This window comes from Saccopteryx bilineata, chromosome 6 (genome assembly GCF_036850765.1).
Source record: "Saccopteryx bilineata isolate mSacBil1 chromosome 6, mSacBil1_pri_phased_curated, whole genome shotgun sequence".
Lineage (NCBI taxonomy): Eukaryota > Metazoa > Chordata > Mammalia > Chiroptera > Emballonuridae > Saccopteryx > Saccopteryx bilineata.
Window position 1 is genome coordinate 192,725,223 of NC_089495.1, and position 21,353 is coordinate 192,746,575.

At 49.2% G+C, this 21,353-nt stretch overlaps 1 protein-coding gene across 1 annotated transcript in view; it reads left to right on the plus strand.

Moving 5' to 3' along the window:
• The first annotated feature begins 312 nt into the window (after positions 1-312).
• The window catches only part of PREX1 (phosphatidylinositol-3,4,5-trisphosphate dependent Rac exchange factor 1), a 177,323-nt gene continuing 156,282 nt past the window's right edge, over positions 313-21,353 (plus strand). Inside the window, exon 1 of the mRNA XM_066234538.1 lies at positions 313-650. Within this exon, the coding sequence (XP_066090635.1) occupies positions 438-650 (213 nt within the window). The 5' untranslated portion in view covers positions 313-437. The remainder of the gene's footprint in view (positions 651-21,353) is intronic.

Below are 21,353 nucleotides of genomic sequence, written 5' to 3' on the forward strand. Positions count from 1 at the left end.
GTGGGGGAGCCACGCGTTCGGGTGAAGAGTTGGTGCGCTCGCCGCCGAGCTCCGCGGGGCCCCTTCCAGAGGACTCCTCCCGCCCCAGCGCCGCGGGCGGCCCCGCTCCGGTAGCTCCGAGCGCCGCGGCGCGTCTCTGCGGCTCAGCGCGGCGTGGCACTTGGCAGACGCTCCCTAGGAGGCGGGCGGCGGGGGCCCGTCGTCTGGTAGCCCCGAAGGCCGCCTCCTCCAGCCCCAGGTCCAGCCTCCGCTCGCTGCCTCCGCCCCCGGCCCGGGCCGCCCGCCCCCAGTCCCGCCCTCCCGCCCGCCGCGCCAAGCGCCGGACCCGCGGCTGAGCCGGCGCGCCCCGTCCGGGATGGGGCGCTTGGACGCCTGAGTCGCCGTTCGGCGCGACCTCCGCGCGGGGGAAGGAACCGGCGCCGCGCGGCCGCGCTAGGATGGAGGTATCCGGCGGCAGCGATCGCAGCGGCGACGGGGCTGGGGACGGTGCCCGCCCGGACCCCCGGGCCCCCGGCGCCGCGGCTCCCAGCTCTGGTCCGTGCGCGGCCGCCCGGGAGTCGGAGCGCCAGCTGCGCCTCCGCCTCTGCGTCCTCAATGAGATCTTGGGCACCGAGAGGGACTACGTGGGCACCTTGTGTTTCTTGCAGTCGGTGAGTGTCTCTCGGGGCGCTTGGGGACAGTGGAGAGCCGGGGCCTCAGTGCCGGGCGGCCCGTACAACCTGTGGCCGCGGATCCCGGGGGTCGCTAGAGTCGCCTCCGGGGCGCCCTGCGGGGCGCGCAGGAAAGTGAGGAGACCCCGTTTTCTCCAGAGCTGGGCTGTCGCCTCCCTGGCTGGTCCATAGTCCAGCCCTGACCCGAGGTCTCCCGCACTTCGTTTCCCCCCGGCACGTTGCCCTTTTGTCTTTTACTTCTCCCCTCCCCGCCTTTCAAATAGTTTTAAAATTAGTTACATCCGTGAGGCAAGGGCTCTGAGACCTAGGCGCCGGGAGCTTTCGCTCTTGCATTTTTCCCCCCTGGGCTTTCTTTGCCGCCTGGTGGACCATCGACTCCTCATCCAGGACGGACCCTGGAAATGCTAGAGCCCAGCGTCCTTCCACACCGAGTCGAGTAGGACAAAATCCAAAGCCCGGAAGACAGACGGAGATCGTCAAAACCCCAGAGTAGGATTCCGAGTCCCCATATGGGCACACGCTTTTGCTGAAGCTTGGGGAGAGTAGGGTTAGAACTCAAGACTGGGCAATCCCGCCCCCCTCCTCCGACCCCCGCCCATCTCCAAGTTCCAAAACCACGGCAACAGACTGTAAAATAACAACTGAGCGCTTAGTATGTGGCAGGAGCGTACATGTGTCGTTAGAAGGCTAACCTTTACAAGTGGCCCATGAAGTAGGAACGATGATTTCTTCCATTTTATAGATGGGAGAGTTTAGCCCCGGAGAGGCTGAATAACTTGCCCAGAAATCACCCAGCTCGTTAATTGGGGATAGTGGGTTTCGAAGCAGGCCCAGCGGGTGTTTTAAACCCCTGTCCTATGCGGCATTTCTTGCTGTTGCTACTGCTGCTTCTTCTTTTTTCTTTCCTGTGAGAGGGAGGAAGGGGCCGCTTCCCTACTCTCCTAGGAAGTGAGAAAAGTGGCTGGGGGGCTGGGAGGTGGGGTGGGACCGGACCAAGCCTCTTTGGAAGTTAGGAGACTCTAGGGCTTTAATCTCCGTGCCTCCTGCTGGGACCTCATTTACTCCTTTCTCTGCTGTAGGAAGTCTTTTAATCCTGGTTCAGGAAGGGCTGGGGGAGTGGTGGGGGCTCCTTTAGAGACCTCAGAGCCAGGCTCTGCAGCTTCTAGTCTCTGTAGGGAAGAGGGAGCTTCTGGCATTCTCGGGGTCCCCAGTAGCTTGGGGGGCGTAGCTGAGGCTGTGTGAGGTCCGAGTTTCAACTCAGGGAGGAGAGAATCCTTCTCTGTGAAAAGAGGTTGTCTGTGTGTGTATGTGTGTGTTGAGGGGAGGTAGTTGTACAGAGGCATTGAAAACCATTTGGCTAAAGGACCCTTCTGGAAAGGCCTGTGAGAATAAGGCAGGGTTAGCATTTTCCTCCCCCATCTCTCCCTCTCTCTCAGTTAAAGAAAAAAATAAAATAAAAGAAAGAAAGAAAAAAGAATCTGCTCAGATTGAGGGCTGGCAATTTCTGAATTGAAGATACAGACAAGCCCTGGCGTCTCTGAGCAATGTCAAATTCTACGGAACTCCTCACTTCTGAGCTGCTCCCTGCTCCTCAGTCTGCAAGGGAGAGAGGAAAGCAAATTTTCTATTAATGGGAAAGAAAGCTGTTGCCCTAGATGATGTGGTGTGTTTCAGAGCAGACAGAGATTTTGTGTGGGTTGACTGTGGTTTTGCATTTTCTACATGTAGAGTTTGAGGAAGCTGGAATAATGGAAATTGATTGGAATCAACTCTTTGATTAATAAAGAAATAGGAAAAAATAAAGAGATTTCTCTACTTCCCCATTATCTCTTTGGCACTTTTAATTTGCTGAGTTCATCAATTTCTTTCTTTCTTTTTTTTGATTGACCAATCAGTCCTGAGATGAGCTGTTCCAAATTTGACGGCTTGGATTACTCATACCACCTGGTGGCCTCAGTTTCCCCGCGTGTAAAATGAGGGGAGGGAATCCAGGCTTCCTTTCTGCCCTGTCCTTTCGGGTGTCCCTAAGCTGGTGCCAGAAATGGACTGATTGTGTAACCTTACCAGCCATACTTTGTGAGCCGCAGGAGGCTCTCTTGTTTTACATCCGAAACTGCCCCTAACAACCCAAGGCCTTTTCGTCTTGAAAACCCAGGGCTCAGAGCTTCAGGAATTGCCAATTACCAAGGCTTTCCACGCAGCAGCGAGACTGGCAGGCTGCAGGTTGTGTGATTCTCTTCTGTCTTCCCACTCTCTCCTCCCAGCTTTTATACTTGCTAAGGGATTCCCCCCCCCCCGCCCCCCCAGCCTCTTGGCACGGGAGAATGGAAGAATGCTCAGTAATCCCTCCCTGCTTTTAATTCCATGTGGCAGAGACAGACCTCGAAAGGCTGCCCTGGCCTCCGTGAGTCTCTGGTTTTAAGGTTACATTACCAGGAGAAATGAAGCGTATGTGCAGACTGAGCATTGTGGGAGGTGCAGAAAATCCAGGTCTCAGTTCCTGCCCTCAAGGAGAGGCCAGTCCGGTGGAGGGCGGCAAAATGGGGGTTCACAAAAATCCAAGTGCAAGGCTGGGCTTTTGTGCCAGACTGCTTGGGGTTAAGTCCTGTGACCTTAGGCAAGTGGCTTAACCTTTCTGAGCTTCACTTTCCTCATCTGTAAAATGGAGGATGATAATAAATCTTATCTTAGAGGATTTTTAAACGGATGCATTACATAAATATATATAAAGCATTTAGAACAGTGCCTGGCAGGCAGTATGGTATAGAAGTAATAGTTATTACCATTAATTATTTTGTGATAATTCAACAAATAGTACAGGTGATTCCAGCATCCGGAGAACAGGGGTTATCAGGGAGGGCTGCCTGGAGAAAGTGAGATCTGAGTCAGCACAGAAAAGGAGGACAGGGACTTGGAGTGAATTTCGTTTTGACCATGTAAACTCTGGTCACAGGAACCAGTGGTTTTGTTGGGTTCCGGTCCTGGGACTCCATTTCCTCCAGAATCTCCCTGTCTTTTCCCACTTTGTTCAGGAGCTGGACTGCACCCCGTTCCCTGTCTCCAGAGGGACAACTATGGTGCCATGTTTTGTGTATGTTTGAGCCATGGAGAGGCAAGGACAGCCCTCTTGTAGAGATGCTGGATCTTTCTCGGGGTCACCACAGAGGTTGTGAGAGAAACTGCCTTGGCTTCTGACTCTGAACATTGGATCTCAACGTTTAGAGGCCCCAGCTTTGTGCACACTGGCTGTGTGCTCTTGGCCAGTATTGCTAATGATAACAATAATAGTGGTTACTATGTAGGAACTGACACTGAGTTACCATTTACTGTTTTAAGCACTCTGTATGTATCAACTCATTTGATCTTCCCAACATCCCTAAAAAAGGATTGCTATTGTGATCCCCATTGAGAGATGAGGACACTGAGACAAAGATAGTTTAAGTGAGCTTCCCTGGGTCATGTAGACAGCATTGCCAGTGTTTGATCCCAGGGTGCCAACACCAGAACTCATGTCCCTAGCCACTTCACTGCCATTGGCTTATAAAGGTCTCAGCACATGATTTATTAAGGTGGTAAAATTGGAATTCGAACCCAGGTCTGTGTGACCCTGACCCTCTGCCTGTGCTTTCTCCAGTTACTTCCCCTCTGACTACTTTTCTGTCTTGTGCAGAATGGCCAGACCTGTAGAAGAATGGAAATGTCAGGCTGCCGGGTTCCTCCTCTGTGCTCCGTGTCTGTTCATGGTGTGAGGGTTGAGTGTGGGGTTCTGGTGTTAGGCTGCTGAGGTTCAAATCCTGGCTGTACCTCACACTGACTGGGCAGGTCACCAACCTGCACTGTGGCTCAGTTTCCCTATCTGTACAATGGGCATAGCCCCTGTTTCATAGAGGTATTGTAAAGCTCGAATGAACCTGAGGTAAAGCTCTTGAACTCCGCCAGGTACATAGTAGGTGCCCAGAATGCTATGGTGGCTTTTTTGGGGATGTGCAGCAATGGGGGCCAGATGAGGGAGTTGGTTTGGGACTCAAAGTCTTGCCCCTTAAAGAGGAGGCTGAGGGAGAATTGGGTCCACCTGCCTCTTGGTTGGATTGGTTTAGGCCAAGGGGTCTCTGCCTGCAAGGAGGGAGACCTCAGGGGCAGGTGCCAACAGGCCGTATGGTAGGTGTTCTAACTGGGCAGTGGTGGAAGAGAGGGCGAGCTTGGGTGGATGGGCAGAGAGACTCCTGGGTGAGGGTTGGTCAGCAGCCCCTCAAAGGGCTCCCCTTGGCTGAGGACAGAGACCTGTCACTTCTAGGCACCTAGAGAGTCTGCCCCACTGAATGGGCTGGGCTTGCGTTCCTGAGTGTCGAGGGTGTGAGCAGAAAGCTCCCAGAATGCTTTCGGTGGTTCTGCTTTTTGGGGGTTGGAGACCAAAGCTTTTCTTCTCATTGGAGCTCTGCTTAACCAAAACAAGAAACTGTGGTTTTGTGTTGTCACTGCTTTTTGGTTTTTTTTTTAATGTTCTGTGCTCCTAGTCTGACACCAGGGAGCAGTGCTGGAGGATGGGGGTGGTGGAGCATGTTCTCCTTTCTGTAGTCACTGGAACAGTGACTGGGGGGGGGGGCTTCTCATGAGGTTGTGCTGGGAAAAGTACGATGCTAAGAAGTGTATCTAACACAGTCCACTTTGGGAAAATAAACAATAACCGTAATACACACGTGAACGTTATATGTATAACATTAAAGGAGTTTGGAGAAAAGGCTGGACAGATGTGTATATTGTGGCGAAAGGCAAGCAGGAAGATAAAGTAAAAATGTACTAAGAAATCCTGTTTGTTATGCCCTTTTCATAGACAATTATTCATATGTGTACGATTGTATATTTTTACAAAACTCCAACAGAATTATATTTTTTTCAGCATGACTATTAATGCAGATCAATGCAACAGCAAGTGATAATAGTTTGCTAAATAACGCTTACATAGTGCTAAATGTTTGCAAGCCTTGTATAAAGTATTCTTTGTGTATCAACTCAGAACTTTCAGGTATTATTGTGCTTTCCATTTTAAAAAGGAAATGAAGGCACAGAGAAGCTAGGTCAGTTTCCCAAGACCACACAGCCTGACAGAACTGGGATTCGAACCCAGGTAGTCAGGCTGCATAGTCCACTTTCTTTACCACAACCCTGATCTTGATGCTATGTTTATGACCAAGATTACTGCCTTTGTGAGATCTTTGGACCTCCCAGGTGGGCAAGAATTAAACCAAAAGAGCCTGGACCAGGCTGTTTTGTATTGGGTTGGACATCATCAGGAAGTGAGTGCAAATCTTTTGATGATAAAATCCTGTGTCAGCAGGAGTTAGATGGGCCCCGTCTTTTGCATGTGGCAAACAGAGCTGTGAAAAGGTAAAACTGGAAATAAATTAGGTTGCTTTTCTCAGCGGGCAGGGATTTATGGAACACATGTTGTATATTCCAGATAGTGTTTGAGGCCAGGAAAATGCAGCTGTTGACAGGGCAGATGTGGTCCTTGTCTTAATGGGAAGGATGACCCAGTGGAGATGCCAGAATTCGTGCATTTGAATGAGTTTTCTTCAGATGAGCGTACTGGACACCCATTCACTATTATTCTGGTGTTTGCCCTTGTAAACCATTTATCTGTCCCTTTAAGAAAAGATGGATGGGGTTGGTGTTCCCGGCTTTAGGAGGCTGCAGGGTACCCCTTTCTTAGAGATGGTCCCTTTTATCAAGCCAGTGGGTGGAAGACCTGCTGGGCTTTGGGCCACTTGCTCGGATCAAGGAACCCCCGTCCTCTTGCTTTACGACCCCCTCTCTTAAAGCTTTTGCAAGAGTTAAGTCTTTGAAGCAGGCCATGCTGGGCTGCAGAGCTTGACCTCTCAAGTTTTTGTGGTTTCTCTTCTTTTTTTCCAACACACACAGACTTTCTGGCTGGAACCTTGGCTGGCGGTGGGTGATCAGGATGGGCTGATCAAATTGGCATGCTGAGTCCCACCAACCTTGTTCCCCAGACACAGGGTGAGGTCAGAGCTGATTCTAGCTTTGGAGTTCAGGAGGCAGAACTTGAAAGTAAGCCAGGGGGTTTGAATCTCCTTGTTTTGCAGGTGAGGCTCCTCCCCTTTGCCCGGAGCGACCCCCTGAAGAAGTTGTGGTCCCCAGAAGGAAGTGAACTTTGGTCAAGGGTGGTGGCCCTGCAGCTGTTCAGGGTTCCATACCGAAAGTTCGGGGGCAAGGGCTGGCGTGGCCCACGTCCTTCTCAGGGGATTTGTGTCTTCACCCGAACAACTGGTCTGGGTTGAATCCTTCCATCTTTTGACCCTCAGCTACTATTGACATATTGGGGTGTGATCATTCTTTGTTGTGGGGGGCTGTCCTGTGCATTGTAGGATATTTAACAGCACCCTTAGATGCCACTAGATACCAGTAGTATCCCCTTCTCTAAGTTGGGACTACCAAATATATTTATGTATTTACATAATTAGCATGATATAGTTTGTTCTTTTCACCCTGTGGTGTGTCTTGGGTTCATGGTTAAGAGTAGGGATGCTAGAAACAAAAGGCCCTGATTCGAATCTCTGCCCCTGGGTGATCTTGGGCAAGTCCTTTTGCCTCTGTGAGCCCTGGTTTCTCCATCTGTACAATGGAGGGGACCGAGGGAGTGCAGTCATCCACGTGCCTGGCACAGCTGAATGCAGAGCCAAGGTTACGTTCACCCAGTTCCTGCCGTAGCCTCTCCTGTTCTCTAAGAGGAGGCCCCCAGGAAGGAGGGAAGCCCTCTAGCCTCCCAGCCCTGTGTGGGTTTTTAAGTTTATTTTCTTGGTTCATGAGGACCATAAGGGGATCTGCTCACCCCTCTTTTGTCTTGTGGTCAGACACTCAATCTGTGTTTACCCGCCTGGTTCCTTCCCCAGGGTGGAACTGACAGACGATCCCTTGATTCTGGGCCAGGGGAGGCGAGGCTATTTCAGGCTGGCAGCACTAGGGCCACGAAGGCTGGTGGAAGCAGGTGTCATCGGCCACCGGGGTCTGGGATCTTGTACTGTCCCCCTTGCAGCAGAGGCTGGATGGCTTCTGTAAGGAGCTGCTTTCAGGAGGAGCGAGGTCAGGGTCAGAGCAGGGTGTGCACAGTCAATACTTTATTTCATTCATTCATTCATTCATTCATTCATTCATTCATTCATTCACTCAATAAATGGACATTAAGTATATACTATGTGCCAGACACAGCTAGGTGCTGGCACGTGGCCAGGACAAGATGGACAGAGTCCCTTCCCTCATCGAATCTTCAGATATGACAAAGAGATCGCTTGATCAAGTGACAGGAGGTGCAGTAATAATAACATAATCCAGTGAGGCCCTACTTTGTGCCAAGGACTGTGCCAAGTGCTTTGTGTAGGTTATCCCTTCGTGCCCTTGTACAGCCCTCTGAGGTAGAATAGACATCATCATTGTACCTATTTTGTAGATGGGGAAACTAAAGCCCAGAGAGGTTGAATAACTTGCTCAGGTCCACACAGATGCACCAAGAAGGAGATATGTAAAATTGGGATATGTTGGTGATACAGATGGTGGCATCTGTTGAGATGGAGTGATCAAGGAGGGCCTCTCTGAGGAGGTGACATCTGTTCTAAATCCTGTGGCAGAAAAGGAGTCAGCTGTGGAAAGAGTTGAGAGAAGTGTGCTCAGGTAGATGGAATAGCATATGCCAGGGCCCTGAGGTAGGACCATGCTCGGCTTGTTTGAGGAACAGCCAGAGGCTAAGGTGGTTTGTGGCTAAGGAGAGCAGGGGAGATGAGGTTGGCATGGGTAATGGGGGCAGGTGGCACCTCAGATATCTGGTGAGCAGTTTGGATTTTATTAGTGGAGTGAGGAGCTCATGGAAGGTTTTCAGCAGGGGTGTGGCACTGTCTAATTGAGGACCTGAAAATCAGGACCGCACAGTGGCCTTTCTGAGGGCCGGATAACCACCACCTGCCTACCGCCTGGACACTCATCCATGAGAGAGAGCCACACTCTCCCTTAGGCAAATTCCCAGTTGCTCCCAAGCTGCTGTGTGACCCAGGGCCATCTCTGTCCTCAGTCTGGGCCTGAGCCTCCCTGTAGATAATTGTATCTTAGCAGACCACACCTAGAGAGGAGTTTGAGTCCCAGGTTGTGGCCTGGGCACGGACAGGTTGTGCTGGTGGCCGCTGGTTGGGAGGGCTGTTGATGTGGGTCCCTGCTTCCTGTGAAGGAGGAAGGCACCCTTTGTTTTCTGTTCAGGAAACTCATTTGCATGATTAAAAACTGTTTGATGGCACCTTCGACTCCACCCTCCACTCGTAGCCATCATAACAACACTTTACAAGATAGGAGCTCTCACCTCTGTCCTGTGACCAACATCTTTTTCAGACCCAGGCACAGAGAGGTCAAAGTGGCTTGCCCAAGGATACACAGTTTGGAAATGGCCAGGGCTATTGCAGTCACCTCCTCTGCTGTTACCCTTGCCTCCCACATTCTGTTCGCCATACACAGCCTGAGGGATCCAGTTAACACTTAAGACAGTGTGTGCCACTGCCCTGCCCCAAGCCCTCCCATCCCTCCCATGTCCCTCAAAGCCCTTACTGAGAATGGCCTAGAAGGTTTTTGCAAGATCGGCCTCTGCTACTTTACCCGTCCCTTCCTTTATTATTCTTTTTTCCTCATACAGTTGTTTTTAATTGAGATATGATGTGTATACCATAAGCCCCACTTCCTCTGAGGGTGTGATCCCGAGGTTTGAGTATATTCACAAAGTCGTACAGTTAGCACCGCTGTCTAATTCCAGAATCTCTTCTTGCTCCTGACCCCTCCTCCATTTCGTCTCTGCCACATTTGCCTTTTTTTCAAATGCACGTGGGTGCTCCTGCCTCAGGGTCCTCTCACTAGCTCTGCCTGGAATGTTCTCCTGGAATCCCCAGGGCTATTCCCATGACTATCCCCAAGGTTCACTTGTTCAGGCCTTTGCTCAGTGTCCTGTCCTTGACAAGTCTTCTCTGACCCCTCCCCCACCATTCAAAATTGTGCTCCACCCCCCACCTCACCACTTCCTAGCTCCTTTTATTCCCTTTGTCTCTCTGGTACCAAGAACAGTGCCTGGCACATAGTAGGTGCTCATTAAATATTTGTTATACCTGTTTATGTTTTCTTACAATATGTGATTTTCTTGATTTATGTAAGTGTTAAGTATTTTTGTGTAGACTTTTTGGGACGTGGGACTGAGATAGTCTGATGTTTTCTAACTATTAAAAGGCATGTGCGAGAGTTTTGGCTGAGGGAATCTGATGCAGTGTGGTGTCATGATCAAGCATGTAGTGTCCAGCCCAGATGGTTTGCCTTTCAGTGGCTCTGTGACCCTGGGCAGGAGCTTTCCTTCTGTGAGCCTCGGTTTCCTCATCTCACCGTAGCAACCTCATTAAACTTTCTTTTTGTTCTTGAACCATACTAGGCTGATTCTAGCCTCTGAGCCTTTTCATTTGCTGTTCCTCTTGCCTGCAACCCCTTTAACTGTGCTTTGCATCAGGTGCCCCTTCCTATCTTTGAGTGTCACTTTCTCAGGGAGCCTGCTAGTCACATTGTCTACGTGCACCACACCTGTTCTTCTCAGCACCTGCCAGTCTCTGAAATTATCCTGTTTACTTGCTTAGTGTCTGCCTTCCCCGTCAGAATATAAGTCATGCGAGGTCAGAACCCTGGTCTGCTGGGTTCACTGACAAATCTCCAGGATCGAGCACATGCTGGGTGCTCTGTTAGTATTGGTCGGAGGAGTGAGTGAGTGAGTGAGAGGGAGGGATGCACACTGTGATACAGACCCTTCTGGTTCCTGCCACTTTCTTAATGAGTGACCTTGACTTTGGGGACCATGGACCCCAGTGTGGGGAGTGGCTGCAAACTGGCGTCCTTGGCCTCCTGCCCTTACCACACAGGGAGGGCAGAAGGAGCTCTGTGTGGTCCCAGCCACCAGCTGTTGACTGGCCAGGCTGTTGATTGGGTGGTTTTTAAGATTTATTTCCCCTTCGTCACAAAGGTCATAAATATAGTGAAGGAGTGTGTGTCACAGCACAGGTCCTTGTGCCCATTCAGCAACAGGAGCTCTCTTATGGAGCCAGGCAGGGGAGAATGTTCTGTGTGTGTTCCTGGCTGGATAGCTCATACAATTTTACGTACAGATAGGGAGGGGTCTAGACACAAAACCCCAGTATGCTGTATTTATGGGCAATTCAATACTGTTTTTCAGGGCTCATTTTTCTGGTAACGTCTTTTTCCTTTTTTATTGAATATGTTGGGGTGACACTGGTTAACAAAGTTATACAGGTTTCAGGTGTACAGTTCCACAACACATCGTCTATACACTATATTGCGTGTTCACCATCCTAAGGCCAGTCTCTGTCCATCCCCATTTATCCGCCCTGTGTTCTCCTCCAGCTGCCCCCACCCACTTCCCCGGTAACTTTCTCTGGTTTGACATTTCACCAATACAGTGTGGCCCTTGATACCCTTCACCCAGATTCACCAATTTTTGGCCACTGGCTGCATTCACTTTATCATCCCCCCTACCAGTCCTCTTCCCCGTCTCCCCCTACACGTGTGCGTGCACACACACGCACACGCACGCACATGCACATTGTTATTCTTAATACTTTGATCCATTTGAGAGAAATTGTAGACAGGATACCCCTAAATAATTCAGCTCTGTCTCCTAAGAGTATGGTTATTCTCTTGTATAGCCATAGCATAATAAACAAAATCAGGACAGTTAACATCGATACTAAATTGTATAATCCACAGTCTATATCCAGATTTCACCTGTTTCCCCCAAAACATCTTTTTTTTTTTTTTTTCCTTTTCATTTTTCTGAAGCTGGAAACAGGGAGAGACAGTCAGACAGACTCCCGCATGCGCCCGACCGGGATCCACCCGGCACGCCCACCAGGGGAGACGCTCTGCCCACCAGGGGGCAATGCTCTGCCCATCCTGGGCGTCGCCATGTTGCTACCAGAGCCACTCTAGCGCCTGAGGCAGAGGCCACAGAGCCATCCCCAGCGCCCGGGCCATCTTTGCTCCAATGGAACCTTGGCTGCAGGAGGGGAAGAGAGAGACAGAGAGGAAAGCGCGGTGGAGGGGTGGAGAAGCAAATGGGCTCTTCTCCTGTGTGCCCTGGCCGGGAATCGAACCCTGGTCCTCTGCACGCTAGGCCAATGCTCTACCGCTGAGCCAACCGGCCAGGACCCCCAAAACATCTTTTATGCCTATTCCCCCTGTCCCCCATTTCCGTACCCAATCCAGGATCCAGTCCTGGATCACACATCCTTTTTAGTCTCCCGGTCTCTTTGGTGATTTTGACCATCTGTGGTTTCTACCCCTAATGATGCGGGTGGAAATTCTCTGCTAAGATGTGGCTCTGTCAGTGCTTGTCCCCGGCTACCGTGTACCAGCTCTGTGACCATGGACAACGGACTTCTGGACCTCAGTTTCCTTAGCTGTAAAATGGGGAAATCTCTGTTCTTGTCTTCCACACTTTTTCTTGGGCGCCTGCCATGTGACTGGCCCTGCTGTAGATACAGGATACAGCAGTCGTGGGGCAGGTGAACGTCTGTGTCCCTGGGGTGGGCATGAGGCCCCCACTTTCTAGGAGGCTGCTTAGTTAGGTGGCGTGACGTAGTTGGTGCTGCTCACGGTGCTGGTTCCTAGGGACGCCTGCCATGCCCTGGCCATGTTTGCCATCACTGTGTTCACTGTAGGACATTTGGAAAATAAAGATGAGTAAAATGACCTCACCCTTCCAATAGCTGGTTCACCTTTCCATGCATTTCCTCCTTGTTCTGTGCATTTTGTCTTGGCCTGGGTGTGATCACACTGTACACGATAGTATTTCTTCACTTGTTCTGTGTGCTTCCTCATGTTCCTACAAGCACTCTTCATCAGCAGACCTTTGATGGCTTTATAATGAAACCTCGGGCCTCAGGATCCTTTGGTCCAGATAGAATCCTGGCTATTTATCATTTGTGTGATCATGAGCAAATTGCTCTACCTGTGTGTGCCTCAGTTTCCTCATTTCCAAAATTAGTGCCAACCTCTTAGATTGATGGGAGAATTAGAAGAATTCAGATCTATAAAGCTCTTGGAACAATGCCTGCCACATGGTAAGTACTCCATATGTATTATGCATAAAATAGTAATTATTATTATTATTATTAAACTGTTCCTCTTATATTGGGAACTTATATGGTTTTCAGTATTTCAAGGTTACAGACCACGTGCATTTTTTTTTCAGTCTGCCAGTTCTTTTTCTTTTTTAAAATGTTTATTTTATTGATTTGAGAGTGAGAGAAACAGAGACAGGAACATTGATCTGTACCTGTATGTGCCCTGACCAGGGATCGAACCGGCAACCTCTGTACTTTAGCTCAATGCTCTAGCCAATCGAGCTACCCGGCCAGGGCAGTCTGCCAGTTCTTTCATCGATTTTGTAACTGAGGGCTGAAGACACCTTGGCTTAGGGTCCTGGCTGGGTTGCTCAGTGGATAGGACGTCGTCCTGGTGTGCTGAGGTTGTGGGTTTGATTGTATGAGAAGCAACCAATGAATGCACAACTAAATAGAACAACTAAGTAGGACAACAAGTTGATGCTTCTCTCTCTCTCTCCCTCCCTTCCCCCTCTTCCTCAAATCAATGGAAAAAAATTTTTTTAAAGAAGTTAAGAAACCTTAGCTTAGGACCTTTTGGTCTTGACTGACGAAAATAAATCACTAGCAAGTGGAATCCTAGAATTAGATTGTCAGAGCTGCAAGAAACTAAGGCATCATCTCCCGCGTTCGTCCAGAAGGGAAACGGAGGCTCTGGGCCGTTCAGTGACTTGCCCCAGGCCTACCGAGTGAGCCTGTGGCTGAGATGGGACTTGATTGTAGGTTTTCTGACTCCTCTCCTGTGATGTCCTGCTTTTATCCAACAGCTAAGATGCCTTGGAGGACAGAGGGAGGTTTTAAGTCATATTCAGGTGAGTCCGAGGAATCCTGTGTGCCCAGAGGATTGCTGCGTCTCTGGGAACTATTGTTATCAGATTCTTTGAGTTTAGTGACCATAAGTGGTGTGTGTGTGTGTGTGTGTGTGTGTTAGTTACTATCATTCATGATTCACGAGTCCATAGCACTATGAGTTCCAAACTGGGGGTCCTCAGGCCAGCAGCTCAGGCATATAAGTAGATTTTGTCAGGCCTATACAGTGTCTTCAAATTTTTTTTTATTGCCAACATTGAAAATTTTGAAATTTATACAAAAGAAATTTCATACAAAAATCTATATTTCTGGCTTTTTAAATAACCAAAAGATTTATCCACATCAAGCTTGCATTCCGAAGGCAAACATGTGGCTGGAGCTGAATAGCAGCTGCCTGTTTTAGATAAGCTTTCTGGTCTTCAGTTTGCCGCAGTCCCCACCCTTCCTTATTATCCCTGACACTGACCCAAATATTGATTGCCATTTATCATAAACATCCTGCTGTTTGTTTCTTTTTTTTTTTTAGTAGTAGATTTAATAGGGCAATGGTCAAGGGTTCTTCCAACCTTTGTTTCTATCAGATGGAAAACTGAAAGCCAGACCAAGAGGGACACGTGTTTTAGGAAAAGTAGAAGGTGACAGGTTTCTTTCTGGAAAAAAAAGATGTTTAGTAAGCAAAAATGTGTTTATTAGAACTGTGTTTAATAAGCAAAACAGTGCTTTTCTGTTAAAAGGATTCATTGTCATTACAAAGGATACTCATCTAGTTCCCCTACCCCCTGACCTGCGTGGCCCCTGTGGGCATTTGAGTTTGAGATGCATGTTCCAGTGTGTGGGTGGTCCTTCTGTTCTCTGAGACAGGGAGAGGGGAGAAGATGGATCTCCCTTAGAAAGGGTGATTTGTTACCCCAAATTCCACTTCCTGTGGCCTGTGGGCAGTCACCATCCTGTCTTTTTTCAACATCAGCCGTTGGCCTGGAGGTTCCCACGTTCGCATGTTGTGATTCCTGAATCTTATTCTGTTCTTTTTTTTTTTTTTGTATTTTTCTGAAGCTGGAAATGGGGAGAGACAGTCAGACAGACTCCTGTATGCGCCCGACTGGGATCCACCTGGCACGCCTACCAGGGGCAATGCTCTGCCCACCAGGGGGCGATGCTCTGCCCCTCCGGGGCGTCGCTCTGCCACGACCAGAGCCACTCCAGCGCCTGAGGCAGAGGCCAAGGAGCCATCCCCAGCGCCCGGGCCATCTTTGCTCCAATGGAGCCTTGGCTGCGGGAGGGGAAGAGAGAGAGACAGAGAGGAAGGAGGGGGTGGGGGTGGAGAAGCAAATGGGCGCTTCTCCTATGTGCCCTGGCCGGGAATCGAACTCGGGTCCTCCGCACGCCAGGCCGACGCTCTACCGCTGAGCCAACCGGCCAGGGCCTTATTCTGTTCTTATGCTCCTGTGGTAGACCTTGGGGTGCAGACCCCTGAGAGGAAGTGGTGGGTTCCTACAAGGGTATGCGATGGTCTCTCAGTTTGGTCTGGGGCCCTTTTGGCCTGCAGGACCCTGATACTGTCACAGTCAGGCTTGGTGTCTTCTTACGCTTGGGTAGCCCAGCAGAGACCTCTCCCCTACCTTCTTTCTCCAAAACCGAGAAGATTTTGAAATAATAATAACAACAACAATAATAACAACAGTGATAGCACTGCTGTTGCTGATGAGATTAGCTAGAGCTAGTTGTCAGGAGTCTTTGGTTGCAAGGGACAGGAAACCCAGCCCAAATAGCCTTAACAAATATGGAGGTTGCTTGGCTGTGTAAAGGAAGGGTCTGGTCAGTTGTCCTAGGACGGGCTCTGATTGGCTGCCTTGGGTCATGCTCCCATCCCTGAACTAGTCACTAAGATCCTGCCTGGCCAGGTCTGGTTGAGGGGCCCCTCGGGCCATATTGCAGTGAGGGAGTAGTGGTTCCCAGAGGGAAGACCCCAGGGAGCTGGGACTGGAGGAAGACCCCAGGGAGCTGGGACTGGAAGAAGGGTGGGAGCTCAGTGGGAACATCGCTTCTCTGCACTGGGGCTTCCATCCCAGACTGGAAGCCTTTGCTTTTGCTCAAGCCTTGGGTTCCAGGGGAACCCTCTTGTCACCTGGTCCACTTCATTGCCTTGTAGTTTTTCTAATTCTTACCTTCAAAGCTTTGCTTATATACTGCCTTCTCAGGAGGCTGTCTCTGACAATTCCAACTATTTCCACAGATCTAATAATAACACCAGTGTCCACCTGGGTGAGGTACTGTGCTCAGTGGATATGTCCCAAGCAATGTAGCCTTCCAGAAACCTGATGGGGAAGGTGTTTCTATGTTGCCTATTTCATAAATCAGGAAATGGGTTCAGAAACGTTCAGTAACCTGCCCATGGTCACATAGCATCTTTCTCTCATTGGAGACATCGTTGTGTGTGTTGTTTTCTTTCATACCACGTAGCCTGGGTTTGAATGTAGTCTCTGCTCCTCCTAAAATGACTTAACCTCTGTATCTGTGGGTAGAGCATTCCAGGCACAGGGAACAGCAAATGCAAAGGCCCTGAGGCAGGAACATGTTTCAAGAATAGCAAGGAGGACAGAGTGGCTGGAGCAGGGTGAGCCAGCTGGCGGGTGACTTGGAGGTGAAGTCAGGGAGGTAACAGTAGGAGTGAGGAGGCTGGTGGGAAGATTGTCCAGGGCCTGTGGTCCATTGTGAGGACTTCACGTTTTATGCTGAGCAAGATGGGAGCCCTTGGAGCTTTTGAGCAGAGGAGGGGTCAATCTGACTTAGTTTTTGCAGGATTCTTCTGACTGCCAGTGGAGAATGGATTTTAGGGGGCCAGAGTGGAGACAGAAACAACATGGCAGCTGGGGTTTGGGGTGTGGTTAGAAGTTGGTTAATTGCTCCTCCCTAGTGATCCTGTGTTATTTACTAGCTGTATGACCTTGAGTCTTGGCTTGATCTCATTGAGCCCTGAGTTTTCTCATCTGTAAAATGGGTTTAAGGATGTTACCTCTCTCCCTGGCCCGGGAGCTCAGTTGGCTAGAGCATCATCCTGATACACCAAGGTTGCAGGTTTGATCCCTGCTCAGGGCACATACAAAAATCAACCAAAGAATGCATAAACCAGTAGAACAACAAATTGATACCTCTTTCTTCCTCTCTCTTTCTCTAAAATCAATCAGTAATAATAATAATAATAATAATAATAAAAAAGCATGTTATGTCTCTTATCAGGCTGTGGGAATGAATTGTATGAGGTGGTAATTGTAACACGCTTCCTGTAGTGCCTGGGCGCATTGTGAGTGCTCAGCACATATTTGTGGAATGAACCAGTGAATGAACGGCAGGGAGTTTGGGGCTACCCCAGCCCTTCCCAAGGCGTCTATCCTTGCGGCCGGCCCCAGAGTGGGAGGCATCGTGTTCTCCCCCCTCTCCCCCCTCCTCCTCCCCACACATGGAGATTTGAATGAACAGAACCCAGAATGTTCTGGCAACAGTTGCTCCCTCTTTCCTAGTGACAAAGGCATCTTTGTTATGCCTGGGTGTGAAATCCATTTCAGAAGTGAGGATGGTGCAGGCTCAAGAGTCAGCTTGTGAGGATGGGGAGGGGCTTGGGAGGAAGGCTTCTAAGGGCCTGGTAGATGGACAGCCTGCTCCCCCACAACCCTTTATCTTCAGCTGGGTCTAGAATGCTTTTGAATTGGTTCTGTGGAATGAGAATGTGGAGCCACGTTTCTGCTGAGTAGCCACATCCGTCAACATTACCTTCTATAGCATTACACTATTTCATACGCACACAAAAAGTGGTAATACTCAGTGCTGGCATAGGTGCTGGGAAACAGGCAGTTTCATATGCTGCTGGCGAGAGTGGTGGGAGTGTTAAATGACTGCTGTGTTTTGGGAAAAATAGTCTAGCAATATCTTTAAAAATGAAAAACCACAATACCCTTTGATTCAGTTCCTTTGGGATATGTATTATGTAGAACCAATAAAAAAGTATGTAAAGATATAAGTTGCAAAGATGTTTATTCCAGTTTTGTTTATACTAGCCTTCTCCCCCACCCCAAAGGAAACCACATGGGTATTGAATTCATTAACAGAGAAAAGTCTAAGGTTGTTGTTCATTCACATGTTGGGAATATCAGGCAGCTGTTTAAAGCAGCGATTTTCAACCGGGGTGCTGCAAGAATTTTTAAAACATGCAATACCTGACTATTTAGATTGCCACATTAAAGAATGATGTCAGCCAACACAACAATAACTGTCCTGTGTGAATGAATCAAAATTATACCTTATTTTTTTTGTCAGATTGGCAAAACATATATTTTTTGCTGTGCCGCCTAATTTTCATAATCAGTTAATGTGTGCCATGAAATGAAAATCACTGGTTTATTAAAGGAATGTGGCTGATCTCATATCTCAATGTGAAAGGAGGCATGCGCTATGCTGTTAAGCAAGAAAGGTTAAGTTACAAGTCAAATGTAGAGTGTGATCCCAATTTTGTAGAAAAATAAAAACAAAAATACTTCCTTGGTAGGTTTTATGAATGTTAAGAAAGGCACTGTACAATGGCATGCATGCCAGGATATTAATTTAACATTAGTGGCCGTGGGCTGAGAATGGGGAGAGGTGTAGAGAAAGATACATATTTTTTGCATTGTTTCATTAGTTATAATTATTATTATTTTTTAAAGTAATTATTATTATTATTATTTTTTTTTTTTAGATTTTTATTTATTCATTATAGAGAGGAGAGAGAGAGAGAGAGAAGGGGGAGGAGCAGGAAGCATCAACTCCCATATGCGCCTTGACCAGGCAAGCCCAGGGTTTTGAACCGGCAACCTCAGTGTTTCCAGGTTAACGCTTTATCCACTGCGCCACCACAGGTCAGGCCATTAGTTATAATTAACCTATTATATTTTAGGTTAAGATGATCTTAAAAAATAAAAAAAAAGAAAGAAAAAGACTCTTCCTGGCTTCTCACACACACTGTGTGGCAGACCTGTATATAACATGGGGTCATATAAACTCTCCCATAGTCCTTTGAGAATCAGATAGTGGGGTGGTTCAGCAAGATTATGAAACTAGGTCCTTATAATTTTAGTCTGGGGCCCAGATTTGACAAAGGGACAGAGCACTTTGCCCTCATGGAGCTGATGTCTTAGTCAGTGTAGAACTGCGCCTAGAGCAGTGGTTCTCAAATGAGGGCTATTTTTGCCACCCCCCAGGGGACTTGGGCATTGTCAGCAGACATTTTTGATTGTCGTAACTGGGGAGGAAGGATGCTGCTGGTACCTAGTGGGTAGAAAGCAGAGGTGTCGCCACAGATCCTGCAGGGCCCAGGACAGCCCTACGACAGTTACCTGGTTGAAACCCCTGGCCGAGGTCAGTGTCTGGCACACACACAGTAAGAGTGCAACACATATTAGCTGCTATGATAAAGTGATGACATAAATGTTTCTGTTTTTGCCCCCCATCTTACAGATGAGGACATCAAGGCTTGGAGAGGTTTTGAAACCAAGGTGGGAGCAGGATACCCTGTTCCTGGGGGAGAGAGGTGGAGCTCTGGGTTCAGAGTTGGCCTGCAAGTCGAGGAAGAGGGACACCCTCGGCGCCGGGGTGGGGTAGGGTGGGGAGGGCCAGGGGCGGACTTGGAGACCCAGGTGTGGGTTTGGTGCTGGCTGCTCCTCCTGGCTTCCCAGCTTGGTGCCAGAACTGGCATCTGCCTGTCACTATGACGCCTCAGGCCAAGATGCTTTCTCAGTCCCCTCCCCTTGTGTGTCAGGTCTTTGTCACAGTCTCTGTGCTGGCAGCCTTGGAAGGTGGGAGTGGGGGAGGGTCTGTTTATTTTTGCTCATACAAAGCGGTGATGGTGGCAGAGTGTTGTGTCTGCAGCTTGGGGCCTGGATCGAGCAGCTCTGCCTGCTGAGTTGGCCGTCAGAGCACCTTGAGTCAGCTGTACCTCTCTCTGAGCCTCAGTTTCTCAGCTGTGTGACGGAGTGGAGTTGGGACTGGGGTGGGGAGATGGTGGATGCTGAACTCCTTTGCCTACAGCACGCAGTCCAGAAGAAGACACTGAATCCCTGTTTCTCTTTGTCACCCCTTCCCCCCAGCACATAGTTCAGGAGGCTAGTGGGAACAGGGGCCCAGTGCCGGAGAGACAGGGACAATTTCTTTTCTCTTTCTCTGTCATTTTTACATCATTCCATTGTTGCGTTCATCGTGTTCAATCACTTTAAATGCCATCCCCTTGCTGACACAAATTTATATCTCCTGCACTGACCTCTCTAGGTGTCTATGTCCTGATGACAACTGGACGTCTCTCCTGGGGTGTCTAGTGCATTGCAGACTCCCTGTCTTCTCCAGCTTGCCCCTCGCTTGGCTCCCTTCCATCTGGTTAACAGCCTCTCCATCCTTCCTTTTGCTCAGGCACATCCTTGGAGCTGTCTCGATTCTGCCCCTTTTTCTTCTATCCTACATCCAGACTATCAGGAAATCCAGTGGACTCCACCTTGAACAAGTCCCCAGAATCTGGCCATTCCTCCACAGCTGCCACCAGGGTCCAGGCCATCATCATCTCCTGCTGGGAATGTTGCAGTCGCCTCCTCCCCAGTCCTTTGCTTCTACCCTTGTTCCCGACAGGTGGTTCTCCACACACATCCTGGTTAAGTCAGATCGCATTCCTCCTCTGCTCAGAACCCTCCCTTCACTCAGCAGTGTAAATCCACAGCCCTGAGGATGACCTCAGAGGCCCTTCAGTGTCTGGTCTCTCCTCTGTCCATGGTCACCTCTCTGACCCCATTGCCAAGCATACCCCACACATTTCTGTCTCAGGGCCTTCGCCCTTGCTCTCTGCTTGGTCTGAAACTCCCCAGGTATCCTTGTGGTCTGTTACTTCAGGCCTCTGCTCAGATGTCTCACTTCCTCAGTGCAGCCTTCCCTGACCTCCGCATCTAAAAATGGCACCTCCACCCCAATGCTTCCTCTCCTCCTCCGCCATTGCACGTATATTTTACTTGTTTGACTACTCTCTCTGCACTAGAATGTAGGCCCTTGGAAGGCAGGGATTTTTATTTCTCCTGTTCCCTGTTATTCCCAGACCTAGAACAGTACCTGGCCCATAGGGGGGTGCTCAGTAAATATTTGTAGAGTGAAGGAAGGACGAGCCACCCACGGGCTGTCACTTACCTCCTGAGATTATGTTATGTATCAGGGATAGTGTTAAGTCAAACAATGGTGTGTGTCTTTAAGGAACTTCAGTCCTGGGGAGAGAATGGACAGACAGTGACACTGAAGGGTGGGAAGTACTGTGACAGATATATAAATATTATTCAGGACTCTTTAGGTTGTCAGTGATGGAAACCTCAACTCAAAGGTTCTCAAGCAAACAACAACAACAACAATGCTTGATTTAGTAGAATAGCTTCAGGCATAGCTGGATTCAGGTGTTTCCTGGCCTGACCCTTACTGCCTATGCAGAACTCCGGTTGTTCAGGCCTGGGTCACATGTCTGTCATTATAGATGGAGGTGAGACATCAGCTCCTTACAACCACATGTCCCGAGAGCAGGACTAGGGATTGACTTTCAGGAGGTCATATTTCTGGGAGCCGCCAGAAGGGAGGGTTTCACACGGATTCAGAGTGCTTGGAGTGGCCCTGTCTCTTGCAG